At 43.9% G+C, this 23,314-nt stretch overlaps 1 protein-coding gene and 1 non-coding gene across 6 annotated transcripts in view; one reads left to right on the top strand and one right to left on the bottom strand.

The window, feature by feature from the left end:
* RUNX2 (runt related transcription factor 2) overlaps positions 1 to 23,314 on the top strand; it is a 343,856-nt gene that overhangs the window by 167,535 nt on the left and 153,007 nt on the right. For 3 of the 5 annotated variants that reach the window (XM_018038795.1, XM_018038796.1, XM_018038794.1), the window contains 2 exons: positions 1,241 to 1,414; positions 20,771 to 20,932. In XM_018038795.1, the coding sequence (XP_017894284.1) occupies positions 1,241 to 1,414; positions 20,771 to 20,932 (336 nt within the window). The remainder of the gene's footprint in view (positions 1 to 1,240; positions 1,415 to 20,770; positions 20,933 to 23,314) is intronic. The other 2 variants (XM_018038797.1, XM_018038798.1) reach the window with 1 other exon arrangement.
* TRNAE-UUC lies at positions 4,065 to 4,137 on the bottom strand. The gene has a single exon. It is a non-coding gene; the product is annotated as a tRNA-Glu (tRNA).

Below are 23,314 nucleotides of genomic sequence, written 5' to 3'. Positions count from 1 at the left end.
TCAAGGTTTATTCGATTATGGATAGTACTGCCGATGCCCTGAATTTTTTCCTGCAAATTCTTATTCTAGTCATCATCTTAAATGGCTCTTCTTTAAATTAGCTTCAGTTACTTAACATTTTACTAAACTGTTGGGGCAACATACTAGGGCTTCACTGGTGCAGAATATGAAATGTATTTCTTGTTTAGCCAGTAGACATAATGTTACTTGTTCACCACAGTCCCATTCTATGGATTTATAGTAAACTAATGTTGCATCAAGATTCAGATGTTTTCCTGTTAATACCTGTACCAAGGCAATACTATACTCTTTGCTAAGAATGATTGGATGATTTTTTTTAAAGTCCTAGTATCTTGATTGTATTTCAGTTTGCATAGTTCTTTAATATCTAGAATTCCCTTGGATTTTATACTCGAATAAACTAGAAGAGAGGCAAAGCAAAGTTTTTGTTGTTGTTGTTTTTTCAAAATAATGGATTCTCACATTCCCATGGTAACCCAAAGGGTATTTTTCAATTTCTCTTACAGAACCACAGTACTCGATTTAAAATAAAAAAGCATTCTCTCTGATCAAACGTAGTTTATTATACACTTTTAGGCTTTGGCATATCACAAAATAGCCACATTCCTCTCGAGAATTTGAGTTTCCCTGCCTGTTTTTCTGTTTCCCTCTTAAAGGGGTTCTCAGTTTGAGTTTTCATTTTTCAGAAAGGAGTCGCCATAAGGTACAGTTGTAATGTAAAAAAGGAAAAGTCACTTATGGTCATCACGGAAATGTCCCTTTGACAAGTGTGTTTGTCTCTGCCCCAAGTATGGCCCAGTATGTGTTCCATGCATAGACTCAACTTTCATGGGGTGTTTCCACCTTCTTAAAATGAGCAAACACAGTCCCGGACATGGTCACCCTTCCCAGCCTCACCAAGAGGCCAGAGAGGGCGCCCAGAGAGTCCCTTTTGGGCTCTGGTATCCAGACCTCACCACTGACACTGGGCCCCGAGTCACCCCTCTGGACCCCTCAGCTCTCCATTCAGAACCAAGCCAGGGATACTAACCACGGAATGATGTTTACAAAGCCCTTTGAAATGGAAGACATTATACAGATGCTTCATTATAAAGATCAGTATTGCAAATTCCTTGGCTTACCCCTGCCTCCCCCCAGTATGTATGTTCACGTATCTATTTAGCATGGTCAATTGTTCAGCTAATTAATATGCTTTTATTTTATGATTTGCTATTTCCAGGGCACAGACAGAAGCTTGATGACTCTAAACCTAGTTTGTTCTCTGATCGCCTCAGTGATTTAGGGCGCATTCCTCATCCCAGTATGAGAGTAGGTGTCCCGCCTCAGAACCCACGGCCCTCCCTGAACTCTGCACCAAGTCCTTTTAATCCACAAGGACAGAGTCAGATTACAGGTAAGACAGACTCCTAGGTCTCACTTGCGCAGACTCCGGCAGGCTGGGGGTGAGGGGCTTCCAGATGAGACGCGTTCACTTCACAACTCCTGGAGCTGGGAAATGGCTTACGATGAAAGAGATCGACACTTGAAGATACTGACCTTCTTCTTTTTCTTTTTTTTTTTTTCTTTTTAATAAAAAGCAAATACCAATATTCACTAACTTGGGGATGAAGCTTGGGGGAAGTCTCTATGGATGCTGTCCTCCATAGTGATGTCAGTCTGAGCAGAGGTGGGATGGTTATACCATGCTCTCTGGGAGAATGTGTGTTGTGTTTCTCTATATTGTGTCCAGGTGGTGTGGGGGATAACATCACACCCTCACTATTAGAAAATTAGTGTTACCGGCTCAGATTTGGGCTTAAGTTTCTTACATGTACAACTGTTTCATTAAGTGTGCTTGAACACTGCCCAGGGCTAACAGGAAGTCTTGATTGGTGGTTACAAGGCAAGACCAAGGAGCGGCTCCTTGGGCAGACAGAACCCCACCCCCGCCCCCGCCCATTCCCCTTGAGCTCCCGTTCTTCACGCGACATTTCTCTCCATGCATTCCAACGTGCTTCTTGCTCTACTTTTCTTCTTCAAAATGAACGTCAGCATCGCATTACAGACTAATCATTCGCATTTGGTGCATTAAGACTCCCAGCTCTTTTTCTCTTTTTAATCCTGTCTGGCTTGGGCAGATCTTACTGTAGGACTAGTCTGATTGCTTTTATGTCATGGTGATGATAAAAGTGTGCTAATCATTGTACATCTTTAATTCGCCATCACAGTACTGAGAGCAGCAAGGAACTCATAGATCATCTAGTTACTATTGTTGGCAGAGGGACCAGCTGAGAGGGAAAATGATTCAGAATAAAATGTATGATAAACTTGGATCACTTCAAAGGGTTAGTTTTTGTCTGTAGCAGTTAGGTTTTGAGTGTCCTTAGTGGTTTGTAAGCATAATTGTTTATAAACAAAATGACCTGCCTCTGCTTCTCTCCTGCCCGTATTAGATATATATCTTCTTGGATATTTACTTATGTTTCTGTGGGTCTCTATTAGTCTGAAAATTTGGGTATGCCTGAGTATATGTGTTTAATATAATATAGAACTATAAAAATAAAATATCTAAGCACTGAAGAGAAACAGATACCTGTATTAGGGAAGATCCTTAGAACTCTGTGAAGAAGAATCATGTGTTAGATTTAAATGAATCTCCAAATGTTGAAATGTAGAGTCAGGTGAATGTATTCACTAGACATGGGTCCTTGATAAAGATGCCAGGGGGAAATTCACACTAACTTGTGAATTTGAAGCTTGTGGCTATAGGTGCTGATGCATTTAAAGTAGTGGACTTTTTAATTTTTTATTGATGTATAGTTGATTTACAGAATTATATTAGTTTCAGATGTATAACAGTGATTTTAAAATTTTATAGATTATACTCTGTTTATAGTTATTATAAAATATTGGCTGTATGCACTGTGCTGTACAATATATCCTCATAGCTTATTTTTTACATGCAGTAGTTTAAGTGGTGGATTTTATATTAGTGATTAAGGGTCATAATAGCTGTCCTTTTGTCTTTATAGGAATCTTTAGATTCTGTGTGTGTGTGTGTGTGTGTGTGTGTGTGTGTGTGTGTGTAGAACCATATGTACACATATATAAATGTGTTTATACGTGATTTGGAAGGACTATGATGGCTATTATGATATATATAAGGAAAATATATGTTCTGTGATTTGGCAATCCCTGGGTTCTTTAAATGTGTGATTTTTGTATTCTGATCCTTGGTAGTGGTTTAGTTGCTAAGTCATGTCTGACTCTCATGACCCCATTGACTGTAACCCACCAGGCTCTTTTGTCCATGGGATTTTCCAAACAAGAATACTGTATTGGGTTGCCATTTCCTTCTCTAGGGGATTTTCCCAATCCTGGGATCGAACCTGTGTCTCCTGCATTGCAGGTAGACTCTTTACCACTAAGCCATCAGGGAAGCCCAATGTGATCCTTAACTGTTTACTAATTATATTTTGCTAATGACTGATGTCTTTAAAATGGCCTTTGGAGCTTGTGTGTTGTTAGATTCCTTTAAGAAGAATCTATTTTCTTAATAGTGATCATGGTTGTATAATCACTATGAGTTCTCCCACTTGCCAGCATAAAAGTCAAGTTGAACTCCCAGAAGAGCGACATGAAATTAGGAATTATAAATTGAGGAAGTCCTAAGCCTTCAATGTTTCATGTTAGTGTCTCTTGCGGTTCCTGGGGCTCAGGGTCCTAGCCGTGCAGTGGGCTGGCTTCTTTGCAGCGCTGGTCTGGCCTGTCACTGTCGAGGTCTTAAATGGCTGTCGTTCTGCCTGAGGGCCCAGGGCCTCCCCATGGTTTCCTGAGGAAGTTGCTTCCTCTGTACCTTTTTTTTTTTTTTTTTTAATCTTTCAGACATTGGTTGCCTGTCTCTGGGTGCTAGGAAACACCTAGTCTGTCAAAAATATCCACTTCTTTTGATTCAGAATGTGGTGATAATGGTGGTGATAACTATGTCAGGAGATATTGCTCATGATAAGCACTATTGTTTATTTATTTATCTCTGCCATGCCATGCAGCTTGTGGGATCTTAGTTCCCTGACCAGGGATCGAACCCAGGCCCTCGGCAGTGAAAGTGCTGAGTCCTAACCACTGGACCACCAGGGAATTCCCCATAAGCACTGTTTTTAAACTCAAAATGCTCTCTGGACGGGTAAGCTGCATCTAGAAGGAGTAAAAAGCTGACTCAGCCCCTGGTGGACTGGGAAATCCATCTAACTTTGAGGTGGGCATTCTGCCATGCTGTTCTTCATTCCTCCAAAAAGTAGTTATTGAGTGCTTTCTGTTTGCAAGACAGGGATGTAAGGGAACAAGATAGTCTAGTCTCTCTTTGCCAGGGGTTTGTGTTTTGGTGACATATAGTCAGCAATTGGGTCAAGCTTTCATGCAAGATAATTTCAGATAATAGTAAAAGCTTTGGGAAAATGAAAGGAGGATGAGAGAGAGAGAGAGCAGGGCAGAAGCTAATTTTGATTGGAAAGTGGGGAAACGGCTCTTTGGAGAGCTTTGAGGATGGAATTTCTGGCCAAAGGGAACTCAGGCCAAATCTCTCAGGGAGCTGCAAGTGTGGTGCGTTCAGGGGACAGGAAGGTCCTGGCAGGTGGAGTGGAGTGAACGAGGGGAATGGGCAGTGGCTGGATAACGGAGAGTCTTCCAGGCCCTGTTCAGGAAAGTGGGTTCTATTCTGAGCACAGAAGGGTACTACTGAAAGATGTGAAGCAGGCAAATGACATCATCTAATTCACATTAAAAACAATCTGTTGGCGTATAATTGCTTTACAAAATGTTGTGTTAGTTTCCATTGTCCAGCACAGTGAATCAGCCATATGTATACGTATATCTCTTTTTTTGGATTCCCTTCCCATTTAGGTCACCACAGAACGCTGAGCAGAGTTCCCTGTGCTCTACAGTAGGTTCTCAGTAGTCATCTGTTTTACTCACATGTGTTTAAGAGCTCACTGTGGCTGCTGTGTGAAGCACGGGTCCTAAGGGGGCAGAGGCAGGAGCAGGGTCATCATTCAGGAAACAGCAGCAGGAACCTGGGAGGGAATTAAGACTGGTTGCACTTCTCCTCTTTCTTCAGAACTCAGATCAAGTGCTGACGCCTCTGTCAGGCCTCTTCCAGCCTACCCAAATCAAGTCCAATCTCCACACCACTGTTGGACACGGTGACAATTCTGTGTGTGCGTGTCCATCTCCTCCATCAGAATTTTCCAAGTGCAGGGCTATGTTTTACTGATCTCTGTGTCCCCACTGTCTTTGGTGGTGCCCAGTGCTTGGCGACGTTAGATTTGGTGAAGAATGAATGAGCAGGTGTTTGACTTCTTCAGGAAGGGTGACCGGTTACTATTCTGGCCCAAATCTTTTTCGTAGTACTTCTTTGAGTTGGATTGCTATTAGCTGCTGTGTGCCGACAGTCCTGCCGTGGTTGCTGTATATGGTGTAGCAGGCATTTCTCACAACGGGTCTATGAGCCAGGTGGTGATGTGAAAACTGATGGTCTGAGAGGCTCAATAACTTGCTCAGAGTCCCACTTACCCTCTAGTGAATCATTAATACCGGAATTAGGGCAAGATCCACATGGCTGGAGGACCCTACGCACTCAACCTCCAGCATCTTTGGGAGGCTGAAGTGAACTTCTCTCCTGTCCCTGTTTCCTCCCATTTCAGGCTTTCATTTGTGTAGCTCTTTACCATTTGCTGGAGAAGGCAATGGCACCCCACTCCAGTACTCTTGCCTGGAAAATCCCATGGACGGAGGAGCCTGGTAGGCTGCAGTCCATGGGGTCGCTAAGAGCTGGGCACGACTGAGCGGCTTCACTTTCATGCATTGGAGAAGGAAATGGCAGTTCACTCCAGTATTCTTGCCTGGAGAATCCCAGAGACAGAGGAGCCTAGTGGGCTGCTGTCTGTGGGGTCACACACAGCTGGACACGACTGAAGCGACTTAGCAGCAGCAGCAGTTACCATTTACAGACTAGTTTTACACAAAATTCTTACTGAAGCCTTAAAGCAGTTGTGAAAAGTATGGTTTTTTGCAGGTAGAGGAAAAGGACTCTCAAGAAATGTGTTGCTCTAGGCTTTTGGCGCTAGTTTAGTTGACTTTGAGTTCCAGACTCTTAGTGGGCAACCAGCGTCATGGCCATTGAATTGGGCAGGTTGCTGACAATCTGACACGTGTCCTAAGGGACCAACATCTTCCTTTCCCCCTCGGATATTTTTTAGGACCCTCAGGGACAAAACGTTCATAAAAATGATGCATTGTGAATATCTGAATTATGCTTTAAAAGGCAGCATAATTGTTTTTGATAGTTAATGGACAGTTATATATGAACCTATATTCAAGGTAACCTTTTTAGGGGTATCTTGAAAAAAAAAACGACGTGGCAGACATCATGTAGAATGATGTGGTCTTATTGATGGTTTCCTTGACGGAAGTGAAGTCGTTTTCTGCCCAACTTCAGTCTGATTCTGTGTTCCCCTCCTTGGCAAACACGCTCCTTTAAGCATTAAGAGGACCCAAGAAATAGAGACACAGGTGAAGAGAACGAACGTACGGATACCAAGGTGGAAAGATGGGGGTGGGGTGGATTGGGAGACTGGGGTTGACGTGCACACTACCAGTCCTAAGTACAAAACAGGTGCTGCAGAGCAAAGGGAGATGCACTTGGTGCTCTGTGGTGACCTAGAGGGGGAGGTGATCCGCAAAGAGAGGGGGTATGTGTATACGTGGCACTGATCCACTTTGTTGTACGGCAGAAATTAACACAACATTGTAAAGCAATCATCCTCCAATTAAAGTTGAAGTAAAATAAATGTTAATTAAAAATGAAGGAGAATCCCTGCCAGCTGGGTTTCGCCCAGGTTGATAGTTGGCTGTCTTAGCCCTCAGTCTGCTGGGCTTGCACTGGAACATTTATTAGCAAGGCCTTTTAGACACAGGGGAGCACAGCGTCCTATTCGAGTGCCCAGTGGTCCCGCGATTCTTTAGTGTGAAAGGAGTTGGAGGTGAAGTGGGTGGGGCTGCAGTTTCTGTGGCTCTGAGTGTGAGGAGGGTGAGCCCACGGCGGGCGCAGTGACTGGAGCCGAGCAGGAAGCGTGACTGTGGGTGAGAAGAACTGTAGGATGTGGGGAGTGGGAGTCTGCTGAGGTCTCTCTCCTGCTTTTCGACCGCTGTGGTCCTACTCACCTAGAGGCGTCTTTTGTCTTAAGGAACTGAAATCACCACACTCAAGACAGGTGGTTGGAAGTACCATTCTTTCACTTGGGTGGTGCTGAGCTTTCATTTCTGAGGTTACTGTGGAGTCTTGTCCTGCCTCCTTCCTTGGAGATCTTGTGGGCAGAGTAGCCAGGAAAATCTGCTGCGACCATGCACATGTGTGAGCAGGAAGGCTCTTTAGAGGAGGTTGCCCGTTACAATCATCATGAAGAAACAGCATAAGTCCTGTGAATGAACACGAGTTCAAATCTCTTTTCCTAATAAGGAAACATGGAGTTCAGGTCCGGCTTGTGCTGGCTTTGAAGGATAAGGCTCAGTATGACCCTGTGAGGGGCTAGCCATCAATGTGCCATGTTGTCCCCACAGCTGTTGACATCATCCATAGATGAGCTGCCTAAAGGTCCCTGGACTTCTGTTGGTTGAAATTCCCTTTTTAAATGAAGATGCTCTGGCCTTATTATGTTTCTACAAAAAGATGAGAAGGGTAATGTTCCAAGAAAAACGAAGTTTTTGAGTTCCAGAGTCTTGTCATTCTCATTTCCTCCTGTCTGGAATGCATGATGCTCAGTTACTATCTAGTTTTGATAAGGAGAGTCCATCTCTGATAACACCTCACTCTCTCCTTCCCTAAGACTGTTCCAGCTCTAGCCTGACTTTAGGACTGTGCCCCGTGGAAGTCTGTGTTTCTTTCTCTCCTTTGTTCCCAAAGCATCATCTTTCTCTTTTTACCTTGAGCTTTACATATATGTCTATATATGTACATACATGTATTTGTGTCTTCCCCTGTCACTCATTGCCTAGGGACCCTTCTTTCCCCTTTTTGCCTTTTGCAATGGATTCTGGGCAGAATGATCAGAACAGGAGTCTAATAATGACATATTCAACCTCCTGGACTAACCCAGGAGAGGGGCAAGTCAGGTATGCAGTTATAGGATGCTCTGATGGTGTATTTTGATGTTGAATTGTGGATGGGTACCCAGGGCTTCAGAGTCAGAGTATATTCTACTATGTAATATTAATAGCAGCAACATATTACAGATGTTATCAGTTTGAAAAGTATTTTCATTCCATTCTTTTTTATTTTAATACATGCAGAAGTATTCCAGGAATAAAATTGTATGGCACCATTCCCAGTGAAGACCATCAGATTCTTTCCAGGGCTTTGTTTATTTTGATAAGGACTTGCTTTTTTAGCTGTTTGAAAACGGTTGGCTGTAACAGTCTTTAAAGGACAGATTTCACAGCAGAGTCAGTATTATGAACCCTCTTTAACACATAAGAAAACTGAGGTGTCAAGAGTTTCTGGAACTCTCAGGGCTGAAATTATAAGTCAGTGTCCTGGGAAGGTAAAGTCTGACAAGGTGGTTTCAGGTAGGGAGGATGTAGGGAAAAGGTTAGGAGAACAGTATACCTTTGGGGCTTGATGTCAGCAAGGTGAGTGGGCGGGGAAAGGAAAATGACTTTGAGCATCACTGAGGACCCAAGGAAGGACAGAGATGTGAGGAAGAGCCAGTCAGCAAAGTTATGATTGTCTCCTGCAGGGGTTGCAGTTTGTGAATAGTCGGTGGGAATGGCAATTTCTCGTGGAACTCTGTAGGACTTGGTGCAAGTCAGGGAAACAAGAAAGATGTGGAACCTCTTACCAGTGTCTGGGAAGGTTCTAGAGGTTGGTAGGTTAGAGGAAAGACAGAAGAATTTCTGAAGAGGATTTGGCTCATCTTGTGGCCTTGGAGAATGAGCCGCGGCCCAGGGGAGAGGTTAGGAGGAAGGATGGGGAGAAAACCAAGCTTCATTTCAGGTGGGAAGTAGATGTCCCAGGGAGAGGCTGAGGGTGGATGGGAGCTCTTGGCTGTCCCTTAACCATTCCTCCTGTGACAGATGGAGGTCCCGCAGCTTGCTCCGTCTCCTCCAGGGTTCTGGGCTGACCCCACCTCGAGAAGACACAACTCTCTAGCACTGTCTTATCTGGGGGTAGGGGTTCACGTGTGCTCTGTTAATACATCCCAGGACTGTGTTGGCTTTTTGTCACCCCATTGCACTGTGGTGTGCAGGCCATGGAGAAGGCTTGCTGCATTCAAGGCAGCCTTCCTGGGCCTGTCTGGGAGCTGACCGGCTGCAGCTGCACTTTTGTCCTTTGCCAGTCTCATTGTGTCACTTCCACCTCCTCTTTCCATCTCGTAGTTATTTTATAGCTCTGATTCCTCATCCGCTATGTTGACTCTCCCTCCCCATTTCATCTCATCTTGAAGCTTAGGAAAGTTGCTTTTCACCCTTCAAGACTTTGCTAAAGATGCTGAATGTCACTAGGATTGTCAAGCCCTCGAATATACTACTGTGTTCCTCTTTCAAAGCTGACCATGACCCGTGTCAGTGATCACTTTCTGGTGGGCCTTTTAAGTACCTGTGCATCCCATTAGAGGTATATATCTTGCTGAGGTCAAGATGCACAGCAGATAGAGGACCTTTCCCTTAACCTATTGCTCAAGTAATCCTGGGAAACAAGTTTTTAGTGAACCCATCCCGCTTTCTGATTCTCACTTTGGGGATCAAGTGTGAAGCGTTGATTGTACACAGGCTGTCAAAAGTGACTCCAGTGTTTTTAGTGGGCTGCAAGCAATGATTCCAAAATGCTAGTTGCAATTTAGATTTTACCAATAGCAATGCCATCTCCAGAAAAGGTAGATGGAGTGAAATCATGTAAAAGTACAATTATGTAGTAAACTTAAAAGGCATTATCTTCAAATAATTTAATAACTGTCATATGGACAAGGAATCCCAAGTGGTGAACCTAAGATTAGGAGTGAACAGAGTTCCAGGAAGACGTGCTTTCCTTCATATAAAGAACTTTGCCGACCCTGCTGTGTCACATAGAGGCCCTTTATCTGCCAGTCTCCATACATTCTTGCAATTTTGTGAGGCATAATTCATCTTGGAGCAGACACTTGAATTCATTTAAAGCCGTAGGTTGCTCTCTCTTATCTCCTCACCTGTCTTGGGCCTTCATTTCCTCTTAAGCATGTTTGTTCTGCTCGTTCTATTTGGAGATTGTTCTTCTTGATAGGGAAGATTAAATCAAGTAGTGTTGGGTAATTTTCCTTTCTAACTGTCATCAGTAAAAATCATGCCCATTGTTCTCCAACTCTGGCGTCTGTTAGCATCTCCTGTGGAACTTGTTACAGGTACAGAGGCCCAGGCTTTACCCCTGAACCAGAAGGTATGAGGTGGAGCCTGCCCAGATCGCAGCTGCAGGCCCCAGGCCCTTGACCTGGGGCTCACCTCGCCCACCCAGAGCCAACCTGCTCCAGGCCAGGCCTCTCAGGGGCTCATCCCCCTGGTCGGGCCACGTGCAGAGGCAGCTGGGTGCCTCTGGCTGCTTCCTGGTTCCCTGGGTGCAGCTCCTGAACTCCACCCTGGCCTCCCTTCCAGCTGCTGTTTTCCCTACACACCCTTCCCTGTGTGTCCAGTCCTGGGCTGGACTTCTGCCCTGTTTCTATTGTGATGTTGTCAGAGGGAGATTTAAAAAGATGCGTATCTGATGATGTCATCCTATACTTAAAAACACCCCTGTGACCTTCCACTGCTCTTAGTATAAAGACCAACCAACACCTCTTGCGTGGTCCGACAGGTTCTGCATAGCCTGGGTCCTTCCTGCCTGTTTTCCAGCCTCTTCTCAAACTGTTTTGAACCTTCTGTCAGTCATCCAACCACAATGGCTTTCTCACCTCTTCAAAAAAGAAACTGTACTACCTCTGTCTCCAGAACTCGGTATATGCTGTCACTTAGCCTGCAGGCCTTTTAACCCCACCTGAGTATCCTCTGGACTTCTGCTTGCCCTTCAGTTCTTGGCTTAATCATTACATCATTAGAGAAGCCTTTCCTGGCCCCCAGGCATGGCTGGAGTCCCTCATGGCACATTCTTACAATGCCAAGGACATCTCTTTTTTAGCACTTTATCACAGTTATATGATTAGTTGATTAATGTCAGTCTCTCCCACCAAATTGTAAAAAAACTCTATTGAGGGCATGCAGACTCTTTATTCACCATTCATGTCTCTAGAACCTAGCAGAGTACCAGAGTAGGTGCCCAATAAATATTTTCTGAATGAATGAATGAGTGAGTGATGGCAGACAGTTCTTAGAACCACAGATAATAGCATCATCTATCCGACAAAAGGACTCACCATGCCTGAGGACCTGCTGTGACACTCCCACTGCTATAAGCGCACCCCCCTGGATGTGAATAGCCTGAATTGAACTTGAATTTACTGCATTCAGTTCAATATTGTGATTTGAACGAAGGTCACGTCCCCTGGCCAACACCACGTCCCTGTCATTTCTCAGATTCTGGCCATACCTGCTTGTGACTAGTTCCCTTTCCTCTACTGCCTTTACGCTGAGGCCCTAGACATGCTGCGGTTGAGACCGGGTTAGCGGTGACGTATGATATGCCCTCTTGTTTCTTCTAGTAGGTTTTTCTCTGAAGTAAGGAAATTCCCTCATTTTCTGTAGGGCAGTGATGAGTTCCTTCCAGCCCCAAATTGGTGAGACTGAAAAGACACCTCTTTTTACCTTGTCTTAGCTTCCTTCTGGTTTTTCTTTTACTAGTTTGTTAGAGGTTGTGATGTCTTAGACTGTATCATTTCTCATTCTCTCTTCCACTATTGTCTCTTAAGATTCGTGGAGATTCATGGAGACCCTCTCCTCCCATTGTTTGTATTAACTCCTAGTGCCTGGTGTACCCCGTGAGGCATCTGGTTTTATCCAAACAGATTGCTGCTTTTTTGGTCAAATTTCAGTCTTTTTTTTTTATTTTTAAATTGGTGTGTAGTGGTTTTACAATGTTGTGTTAGTTTCTACCTTACAGCAAAGTGAATCAGCTTTACATATATCTCCTTTTTTGGATAGCCTTCCCATTTAGGTCACCATCAGAGCATTGAGTGGAGTTTCAAATTTCAGTCTTAAGCTCTGTGAATCGGTTGGGTTGGTCTTCTGCCAAGTGATTCTGGCCACCTTGGTCAGTTGGAGAGAACCCTGACTGGGGACAAGGAGGGAGGTCAGAATCCTGCTTTTGAGGTCTTCTGTGATGACATGGGTCACAAGCTGTGTGATGAGAAGCACCCTGAGTGTCAGCTCCCCTCTCCCAGCCACCCCAGATCAGCTCAGCAGGGCTTCAGTAATTTCTGGTGCAGCTACCATCTCCAGAAAGGACTGAGTGTAGTAGGGTACCCAACTTTGCAAGTGGTTAGCATCACAGCATTTTATCTTAGGAAAACATCTTAGAGACCATCCATTCTCATGTTACGCCTGACAACGACGACACTCAGAGAAGGCGAATCACTGGTGTTTGATTGCACAGTTAGCTCCAGAGGCCCCCCAGCCAGGGTTCCTCTTGCACCCCAAGAAGCCTACTTTTGGACCATGTTTCTTCTTGGTCAAGAGAACCAGAAGTGAGTGGGAAAGCACATTCTAAATGTCCACTTAGTTATTAGCAGGGTTATTAGAAAAGACATGGAACTTAACATTTTTAGTATACATGTTAGGAAATGTGAATGAATGGATATGAATGAATGCATCTATTTGTATTATGAATGATAGTAATATGACAGAAACAGCCTAGGATAGGAAACTGTAAATCTGCTCCCCTCCATTGAGATTATTGACTCTGACCCCGGTTGCAACAGAAAGGCAAAATCTTCAGGAGAACGGTCTATGCAGTTCATGTTAAATACCCCAGTTTTCTGAAGAAATATTTGGGGTTTTTCCAGCCTGAGTTGAGTGCCATTGAGGGGGAAGTGGGTAGAGGAGAAGGGGTGGGAATATGATGCTCTTCAAACGTGATGGTCCCCTAGTGTAGCAGGTGCTCCCTGGGGGTGCACGGTCTGGGCAGAAACCGCTGGCCACTGTCCTGCCACGTCACCCAGCAGCCCTCTGGCAGCACAAACAGGAAGGAGCCACTTGTGCGCTGGTTTGGGCTTGGCCCCGTTGGCTAGTTTCCTCCCATCTCTGCGTGAAGTTGAACACCGTATCCAAGGTGTGCCCTGTTGTGAGCAGTTCTTAGGAAGCAGTCCTTTCACACCTGTAGGTGTCTAACCAGAGTGTTTACCGAAGGGGACCTGTTAACAGCAACTCCTGAGTTTCCATATGTACCTTTCCCTGGGCTTTTTTTTTTCTTTTTCTAAATTTGTTTTATTTTTTTGGCTCAGTGGCATGCAGGATCTTAGTTCCTCAACCAGAGATGGAATTCGCATCCCTTGCAGTGGCAGCACAGAGCTGCAATCACTATATCCCCAGGGAATTTCCTCCAAGGGCTTTTCTAAAGCTCTCTGCCCACTCTTCTCTCCCCACGTTATCTTATTCATTAAGAAAAGACCTGTTCTCCTAGAGTCACTTGTTTTTCCTCTGGTGCTTTTTTAATTGACCTACAGTGTTTTTTTTTCCTAACCATCTGCCTCCCCCTTCCTCTTATTATGACCCTAAGTGTTCGGAGTTCAAGTGTGTAGACATGAAATGTAGTTTCTCAGTCATTTGAAAAGTCTGGGTACTCTTAGATCCCATGACTCTTTACAAATCATTTCAGGAAATGCATGACGCTGCTTCATTTTCTCCACACCCATTATTAAATTTCAGAAACTATGGTCTAACTCAAAGGAGAGATCTTGCTTTTCTCACACCCACGGTTTAAATAAATGCTAGTCTCCATTTCTACCTGATAGAGAGACCATGTGAGATGCATGAACCACTTCTCCCCCAGGTAGCATCAGTTTCTGAGCATCTTCCGGGGATGTTTTCTTTGGTACTTTTATGTTCTGAGGTCTGTAGGATGTGAGGCCAGTCTCCAGGTAGCCTAAGCCAAAGGAGCACCACTCTAGAAGGAGCTCTGATAAGATCCACAATGATATCAGGGCACCATGGTTCATGTCTATCTTTAGAGCTTTTAAAAACACACAGGTGCATGCTTTGACAGTTTTTGAACTAACTTGTCATTTTATATCTGTTAGTCTTACTCTCCCCACCTGCTTGTGTAAGCTTTTGCACAGCAAGAAATGTCTTTGGGTTTTTTTTTTTTTTTTTAATCTATTCCTTAGACCATCTCACTGCTCTGTAGGTTACAGAAGCTGTTCACGAGAAGAAAAATGGATAGTTTGCCAACTCACCAGAATACCATGTAAAAACTTCTCTCCCCACCCCATCCCGAAAGCCCTTTCAAGGGTGGCAGTTATGACCATTGGTACTTTGGAGATGAGAAAGGGACAGCTAAATGAGAACCTTGTGCTCAACTTACTGAATTGGGAGAGAAAGTGCAAAGTGTTGGGAGAGAAAGTGCCAAGTGTATGCAGGTCCCTGGGTTTTGGTGTCTTTTTATTTATTTACTTGTTTTATTTTTTGTATCTTCACTCTGTATTTAATTACTTTTGGCTGTGCTTTGAGGCCTGTGGGGTCTTAGTTCCCCAACCAGGGATCAAACCTGTGCTCCCTGCAATGGAAGCAGTCTTAACCACTGGACCACTCGGGAAGTCCATCTTTTTTTTTTTAATTAAAAAATTTTATACAGTTTTTAAAGGTTACTTTCTGTTTACAGTTATTACAGATTATTAGCTGTATTCCCCCTTTGCTACAAAACATCCTTGAGCCTGTCTTATACCCAATAGTTTGTGCCTTTCTGGTGTCTTTTTAAAGTTCATCCAACGGACGTTGCTTCAGCTAGAAGCTGAAGGGATTCCTTTTGTCAAGTGGCGTGACTGGCTCCTTTTTATTTACCCGGCACTCTTCGTAGCTAGACTTGGTCCGCTGACACGGAGGAGACCACGATTTCTTCTGCACGTGTGCAGCTGTAGGTCTGAGGTGTCCAATAAGCCTGACCTCAGAAGCCAGGTGCTAGTTGCGAGTGTGAGTCCCCAGTTAGACTCGGGGCTCTTCTCTCCTCGGTCATCCCCAGCGCCTCCAGGAGCTCAGCCCTAGGTCTTCTCTGCCATTGAGTCATTGTGATCAGTCACATCCTGCTGTGAGCACGGCTGCCCATTGTATAAGGAAGACCTGATTTTCTCTCTCAAAGTTTATGTTACAGGTCAAACTTGATTATCACCTCTCTTTAAGTAACACCCCCCCCCGCCCCCGCACACACACACCTTTTAGGTGATAGGAGAGAAACTTGGGGAAAAATAGGGGTGGAGACCTATTAAAATGCTCATGTGTTATTTCATATTTCAGGTTTCTCAAGCACGAAAGAGTATGTGCCCATAAAAAAACCCAGCACCCAAGGTCTTGTTTTACAGTGATCATATCTATATAAAAACATCTGTCAGTGCTTTGAATGTCTGGAATATGGTAATAAAAATAATATTGAGGCTGTTTCTGTAGATTGCAATAGAAAAGTACTGAATTACTGTTCTTAAAGCACCCTAAAGCTAAAGTGTAACAGCAGTTTTGTCTATGAAATAGAGTTCAGTTATTTTCTGAAAACTCATGGGTGTTCATAGGTAATTTCAGATCACGCAGGATGTGATACCAAGACAGTGGCTTGAGCCTCTGAGACCCCCAAATCAAGGATATTCTTATTTGTGTTGGGCTGGAAGGACAAGGTACTTCCTTCCATGTGTCTGTAGACTTGACAAGACTTTTAGTGTAACTCTGGATGGAGCAGAGGGAAGGAATGCATTATACTAGCCTTGTGGGGCCCAAGGTAGATGAAGATGATTTCTTGTTTATTAATGGTTAATTCGTAGGTTTGTCTTAGACCTAGGTCCTACACTCACTATTCCCTATTAGTAATCTTAGGATTGATGCCTAAAAACATCTGTCACCTGCTCTGAGTCATCCAAGTTCAGAGTCAATCTCAGAAGTCTCAGGTTTCTTCAGGAAGTTGAGTTCAGAAATCATTGGTGAGATCAGGTTAAGGTGACTTTTCTCTATTGTCAGCCTTAATAATTGTCCACAACAAAGCAAATATGCTGTAATCATATATTTATAAGATTACATTGTCTTAGTGGTTGGGCATTTAGGAAGTCAAGTTCTTTTATAGCCATTTTTTCCCCCACTAACAGTTTGAAAAAAGTTGACGCATACAGTATTAGAAAAGACACTAAACAGATTAGGATTTCTTGGTCTAGGAGAAGCTAGGATGAAGAAGGAACGTGACTCAGGTTAAATGATTGTAAAGGCTATCGAAGTGACCAGATATAGTCTCAGGTATAGTCTCCAAACGGCAGACTTCAGAACTGTAGGAAGCTTTCTAAAAATGGCCTTTTGCTAGAATAAGAGGTTATGGGCTTGGAAACATAAATACAGAACGAAGGCTCAGTAAAGGAGATGCTTAATAGTAGTGAACATTTACTGGGTTCTTTCCATGTGCTAAGCTCTTTCCTACATGACCTCATTTAATCTTTAAAACAACTTTAGGAGGGAAGTCTTATTTATCCCCATTATACACATTAGGAACCCTGAAGTCAGATAGGTTATATAATTTGTCCAAGATCCCACAGGCCAGAAATGAGGGAGCTGGGGTTGATGAGGCCTCCTTCACAGGGTGTTAGAGAAAGACTGGGGTATTTGGAGACCAGTCCTTTTTTTTTTAAGATTGCAGTTCCTTTTCGAAATGCCTTAGACTAGATCTAGTAAGCCCCATACGGCGGTTCTTGTGTTTTGTTTTTCGTTAGTAACTCTCCTTCTTGTTGTTCAGTTGCCAAGCCCTGTCCTATTCTCCTTAAGTAGGTCTTTATCATAGAATCTTAGGATGATGACCTTGAAAGAAAGATTGGCCAGCCTGCAGCCTATTCTTTGAGAGACAGAAAGCAAAGATAGATCTTCTCGCTTATTTAGGGATAGTGAGAAGTTCTTTTTGCTAACGCTGGAAATCTTCAGAAAGGCCCTCTACTCAAAGGATAGTGATCCTTTGATAGTTCAAGTGTGTATTCTAGCAGTCAGGAAGTTTATATCAAAGCTAAAACCTCATTTGACACAAGTTCTTTTATAGCCTAAGGGGAAATTAGAGAAAGACTAAATACTACTTCTTTATAAAATCGCATTATTCACTCCAGCCACCCCGGACGTTCATGCAGTGGTTGTTTCTTGAGCACCTACTATGTGCCAGACATTATATTGAATTGTGATGAGTCTGCTCTGGAATGTCTTTAAGACTAACAGTAGACAACCCAGCCACGCTGGATAGTTTAGAGTCAGATTTTTTTTTTTTTTTAAGATGTGGACCATTGTTATAGTCTTTATTGAATTTGTTACAGTATTTTTTCTGTTTTATGTTTTGTTTTTTTTTGTCCTCTAGAGTCAGATTTTTAATTTTTTTGAATAATGCTTAGCCATTTGCTCTGTGTTATTTAATCCTTATGATACTCTCTGAGACTGTGTTATCATACCCATTTTACAGATAAGGAAATTAAAATTCAGCCACATTAAGAAACATACCCCATGTCACACAGCAGGGCCTTGGCCATGTGATGTGAGCTCCCACATCCCATGAGAATAATGACCATTTTCATGTAGTACTTTAGAGTTTTCAAAAGGCTTTTCTTGTGTTATTTCATTTAATTCTGTAAACAAAAATGATAGTAGTTATACTCATTTTCCAGAGAGCAATGATCATTTCTATTTATTGTATACTTTGTATGTGCCAAGAGTGGCAGACAACCTACTGGATAAGGCCTAGTCCGTGTAAATGCTCACAGAGCCCTAATCAGCATCCTGATTCCCGTTTTCCAGGTGAGCCACTGAGGCCCTCAGAATCTAAGTGACTTGCTCAATAAAGTGGGGAGCTGTGATTCAAGCCCCAAATTGGCTGTCCAACTGGCACACATGAACTCTTGGCTATGTTCACTTCACCATGCTATGCTGCCTCATTTTCTAGACGAGGAAACCGAGGTTCAGAGGGTTAGCTAGTACAGCCAAGGCATCCAGCTCACACATAGCTGAGCTGGGACCCCAGCTCAGATCCTCTCATCAGAAAGGCCCCTTGTTTCCCCTTGTACTGAGCTGCCTGTCAGCTTAAGGAGAAATGCAAAGCTGTATCTTCCATTCAAGCTAAGTCCCCTGATTCCTTTGTGACATGTCTAAACATCAGTGATTTTAGTCATTCTTTAGATTTCTTTGTGTTTCCCCCACTTTTAGGCAGAGAGCCCTATACTGCTGGTAACATGCTACAGTATGGGAGTGGAGATACAGATGAAACTGCTTGCTCAGAAAGTCATCCGGTGATGTTAGATTATCTGAGTCCCATGTGCCCTGCTCCTTTTGCTGTGTGGTTCTTGTCCTTTGTATCTATTAAAAATGGTGCTTGAGGGAAGGCCTTGTCTTTGTGAGACTGCTTTCTGATGTTGTAAGGAATGCATCTCTTTCCATCTGAAGATCATTTACCATTTATCTGAATAGCAAATGACATTAATGGTTAAAACAAGGAAGTATATCTGTATCAGATATATAACAAGGATCAGGTTTGAAATGTTGCCGATCTATTACAATGTCAACCTTGAACAGTTTAAAGCACAAAATTTCATTACTTGAACGATTAAAAGGAAACGTCTCTGTGAACCATTTACGATAGTATACTTAAATTCAAATTGCAAACTCAGGTAAATGTTCCTTAAAACAGAATTGGATGAAATTTTTCTGTATATCTGTTGATACAGTAAACATTCGATAAATATCCAGATGTATTTAATTATTTTGAGTCAAAGAAAGTATGTCCCATTTAGATAGTCTTTAAATAAATTGTTTCTGAATTGAACAAATAAACAAGAAATAGCTGAAACTAAATGGCTTTGTACAGAAAAACTGAGAGGCTTTAAAGGAGGAATGATCTCAGAAAAAAACCCACATCTTGTTATCCACTTTTTTTTTGGTAGAGATAAACCTGAATTGACTCAAATATATTTATTGTTTTCAAAAATCGAGCTTTCCATTTTCAGAGGCTGATAGGTGATATGGAATAATTTAAAAATTAAACCTATTCTAAATGGATTAACTCCAATTCAGATGTATTTTAATCATGAAACAATTCCTGTGTCACCAAAAGTTTTTTTAAAAGGCAAGAATTAATATCACTGAGCACCTCCTGTGCTAGCCCTCTCTGCATAGTCGTCTCATGCAATTTCCACATCTCTGTGATTCAGATATTATTGCTTCCCATCCCCTTTTACAGATGAGGAAACCGAGGTTCAGAGTCACTGAGTGATTAACCCAAAATCACACAGCTTAGAAATATAAGTCTCAGAACTTGAACCTAATTCGACATGTTCCAAAATCCATGGCTATTCTGATATACAAAGCTGTTTTGAGAACAGCCTGGTGTATTGGAATTTTTTAAAATTAAGAAAAAGTGAACTTCGCAAAAAAAAAAAAGTTAAAAGAAATTAGCTTATGATTCTTTGTGTATCTCCAAAAAACTCTGTTAGAGATACATTGAAAGATATTACTAATTCTCAGCCGTTCACTCTAACCAGTTGGTTGCCCATTGGTTTTATGATTGTAGTGACTGTAGGTAACTCCAGGCCACATTCCAAACATGTGACATCGTTTAAACAGATTCCAATAGGATTAAAGACATTTCCCTGTTGTGTTTTGGGTTTTTTTCTTCCTGTCAGAAACTCATGTGCTTTACATCGAAACTAGATGGTGATAAAGCTTTTCTGTTCTTGGTTAGTTTTGAAATTAAGTTTTGTTTTTTTCTTAACGGTTATTTTCTGGGGTAGCTTTAGCGTCAGAATAACATAACTGTGCATGCTCACTTGCTCAGTCGTGTCCGACCCTTTGAGACCCCATGGACCGTAGCCCTCCAGTCTTCTCTGTCCATAGGGATTCTCCAGGCAAGAATACTGGAGTGGGCTGCCATTTCCTTCTCCAGGGGATCTTCCTGACCCAGGGATCGAACCTGTGACCACTGAGCCATCTGGGAAGCCCAACATAACTGGCTCCCTTCTTTCCTGTTGTACTTATATGCTGTCCCCTCTGTGCTCATCTCTGCCCCAGACTCCTCATCCCCATTGACCTGCCTGGGATGTGAACTGTGCTAAAATCACAGAATCATGTATTTTTTAGAACCAGAAAGCACGTCTGAAGGATACTGACTGGATGCGCAGCAGCAAAAGGCACCATCTCTCTGCTTTTTAATCGAGTAAATTGTTCCAACATTTCTTTTTAAAAAAGAAATAAGTAATACATGTTCATTGGAGTAATAAATTAAAAAAAAACAACACAGAAAACAAAGAAAATAGAGTTCAACTTTGTGAAGATACCCAAAACAGATTGTTTTCTAAATGACTGTTAGTCTTTCCAAATAGAAATATTTATGTGTGAGGGAGACAAATAGTCCTTAGGCATGATGCATTTTGTTACTTTCAGAGAGACTCGGAGTCTAGAAAGCTGTGCACTCCGCAGGGCCTGTAGGGTGGGGTTGTGGGAAATTTGTCGTCCTTGTGTAGTCTGATTTTTTTTTTCCCTGCTTTATCCTTTCTAAGTTTGGGGTTGTGTGTGTAGGCCAGAGTGGCTGGTGTGCTAAGGATTTTCTTCTTTTTCCCAGACCCCAGGCAGGCGCAGTCCTCCCCGCCCTGGTCCTATGACCAGTCCTACCCCTCATACCTGAGCCAGATGACTCCTCCATCCATCCACTCCACCACCCCGCTGTCCTCCACGCGGGGCACCGGGCTGCCCGCCATCACCGACGTGCCCAGGCGCATTTCAGGTAAAGACCACACTTGATCTCAGAGCCCACTCTGGTGCAAGGGTGGGACTGGGGCTGCAGGGTGGGCCCAGCTGTCTCAGCTACGCTCACAGTAAACTCTCTGTCAGAGGCTTGTGGACAGGGGTCCCACAGCTGCAAACCAGGTTTTCCGAATTACAGGGCTAGTGAGGGCTTGAACTTAAATTGAGGTCAAGAGCCTGAATCTCCACCAGACATGGCATCCTTTGCTAAGAGGACACTCAGTGTCCCCAAGGTTCAGTCCTGCTGAATTGCATCCCCTTCGGTTGGCGCTGTCTCCCAACTGGGGCCTTCTCCTGAGGGTCTTGTGCCCGCCCGCCCAGCTTTCCTCTGCTTGCGTTCCTTTCTGTTCCTAACATCTGCCTGAAAGCCAAACTACAGCCTGAAGGCACAGCCCTCTGTTTCTAGAGGCTCTTAAACACCCAGGAGTTCCAGGTAGCCAGTTCAGAGAGAGAGAAACTGCACACTTCAGATCCCCGTCAGACAGACAGGAGTCACTCCAAGGACAGTGAGGCTGCAAGAGGCTTAAAGGGCCACGTGTTGTGGCCTCTGAGCAGCCAACTCAAGACCCAGGCAGCACCATGAATCACACAGCTCACTGCTGTTGCTGGCAACGTGGCAGCCCCCAGGGCTCACCGTCCTCTCTTCCCAAGGCACCATGAAATTCTGTGACTCATGGTGGGGGTGTGTGTGATCAACATCCTGGCCTCACCTCCCCCCTCTCATAGAGCGTTTGTCCCTGGGAACCAGAGAGTATCCACGAAGATGTCAGATTGACAAGTGGAGGAAAGTTAAAGGCTCTCGGCCAACCCTCTGAGTCCTGTGAATAAGAAAAAAAAAAAAATCTGTCATATACCCCCTGCATCCGGACTGCAGCCCTACCCCCATCAATTCAGATGCAGCCCTCCCCCGCTCCCCCCCACCCCCTCCGCAAGAAGCACACATGGTCGGACCCTCTATGTGTCCGACACTGCTCTCAGCGTTCGGGCTCCATGCACCTATTTGACTCCTGGCCAGGTTAATGCCTTTCTTTCTTTCTCTTTGTGTTTCTGTCTCTGTTTTCTCTCCCTCTCTCCTTTTCTGCAAAAGCTCGAAGCCGGTACTCGCTCCGCCGGGTTGCACCACTGGCAAGCTGATGGGCCGCCCGCAGGCTTGCAGGTTGCGATTAGCTCAGACTCCTTTATTTCTTTCAACTTGGGAGGAGGGAAGGCTTTGTTTCTGAAGCGAATGGCAGGAAAGGGCTCTCGGGTCCTAAGGCCTTCACCTTTTCTGCCACAGACGGACTCCCGTAGGGGTGAGTAGGGAAAGCAGGGGTGGGGGGGGTGGACGGGAACCTTCAGAGTCTTGGGAAAACCACGTGACCCTTTCTCATTCCAACTGCTGTTACTGTCATGAATCATATGGTGTTTATTGGGGAATCTGCAGAGTATAGAACCGTAGCGATCACTTCCCTTTACTGGAACACAACTCCCTCCTTTAGGCAAACGTCAAGTAAGGACACAGGGAAAGGATGAGGGAAGCAGGGGTAACCAGGGCTGATGCAGGGTCACAGGGACAATGTCGGATGGTGTTGAGTTAATTCTGGTCCTCCCTTACGTATTTTAGGCTGAGTCTGTTTTTGTCTTACCTAGGGCCAAGGTGACACTTTACCAGGACAGATTTGTGCAACTTTGCCTCTGTTTAGGGTTCTCTGGGGCTTCTGTCTGTCCAACCCTCTGTGGCTGAAGCTGTTCATCCTTTGGCTTTACCTGGAGGGGAAAAAAAAAACCTCAGGGAGAGATGGCAGCTTTAGAGACATTTATCTCCAGCATTTTCTTTCTGAGGTGTATTCAATGGGAAAACGTTGACAATAACACTGGAAAAAAAAAGCTGCCTAAATGGCATTTTATCATTTATCATGTGTAATATGGAGCAGCCAGGTTATTTGGAGGCAGTTTAATGAGATCTACTGAAAACATTTGCATGAACGAATATGACACAGCTTTTCTCATTTCACGGAGGAGGCAGAGACTGGTTTATTATCCAGCCATGTATTAATCTGAGGCCAAAGGTAGGAACGGGCTTCTGCTTGAAACTGGTTTAAACCTGAGTTTAGTCCAGTTTCTTCCTCCCACCCCAAACATCTCTATGAGTTGTTCCTGGCAAAGTAGCATGGGGCCAGGGTGGGAGGTTCTGTGTAAACATGAGAGCAAAGAGAACAGAAAATCCCTCTTGTCAGCGTGTAACGAATCAGGAAGAAAGAACTAGATGTCAACTGTCAGGGAACCAGAGGAGCCCTGCTTCCTCTGACCTTGCTCTTGGGTGCGGGGCTGCATCCACGCCCCAGAGCACTGCCTGGTGGACTACGGGGCCAAGTCTTCAGGA

The sequence above is a fragment of the Capra hircus genome, chromosome 23, assembly GCF_001704415.2.
Source record: "Capra hircus breed San Clemente chromosome 23, ASM170441v1, whole genome shotgun sequence".
Lineage (NCBI taxonomy): Eukaryota > Metazoa > Chordata > Mammalia > Artiodactyla > Bovidae > Capra > Capra hircus.
The sequence above is the reverse complement of the archived record's forward strand: the minus strand, read 5'-3'. Positions and strand labels throughout refer to the sequence as shown.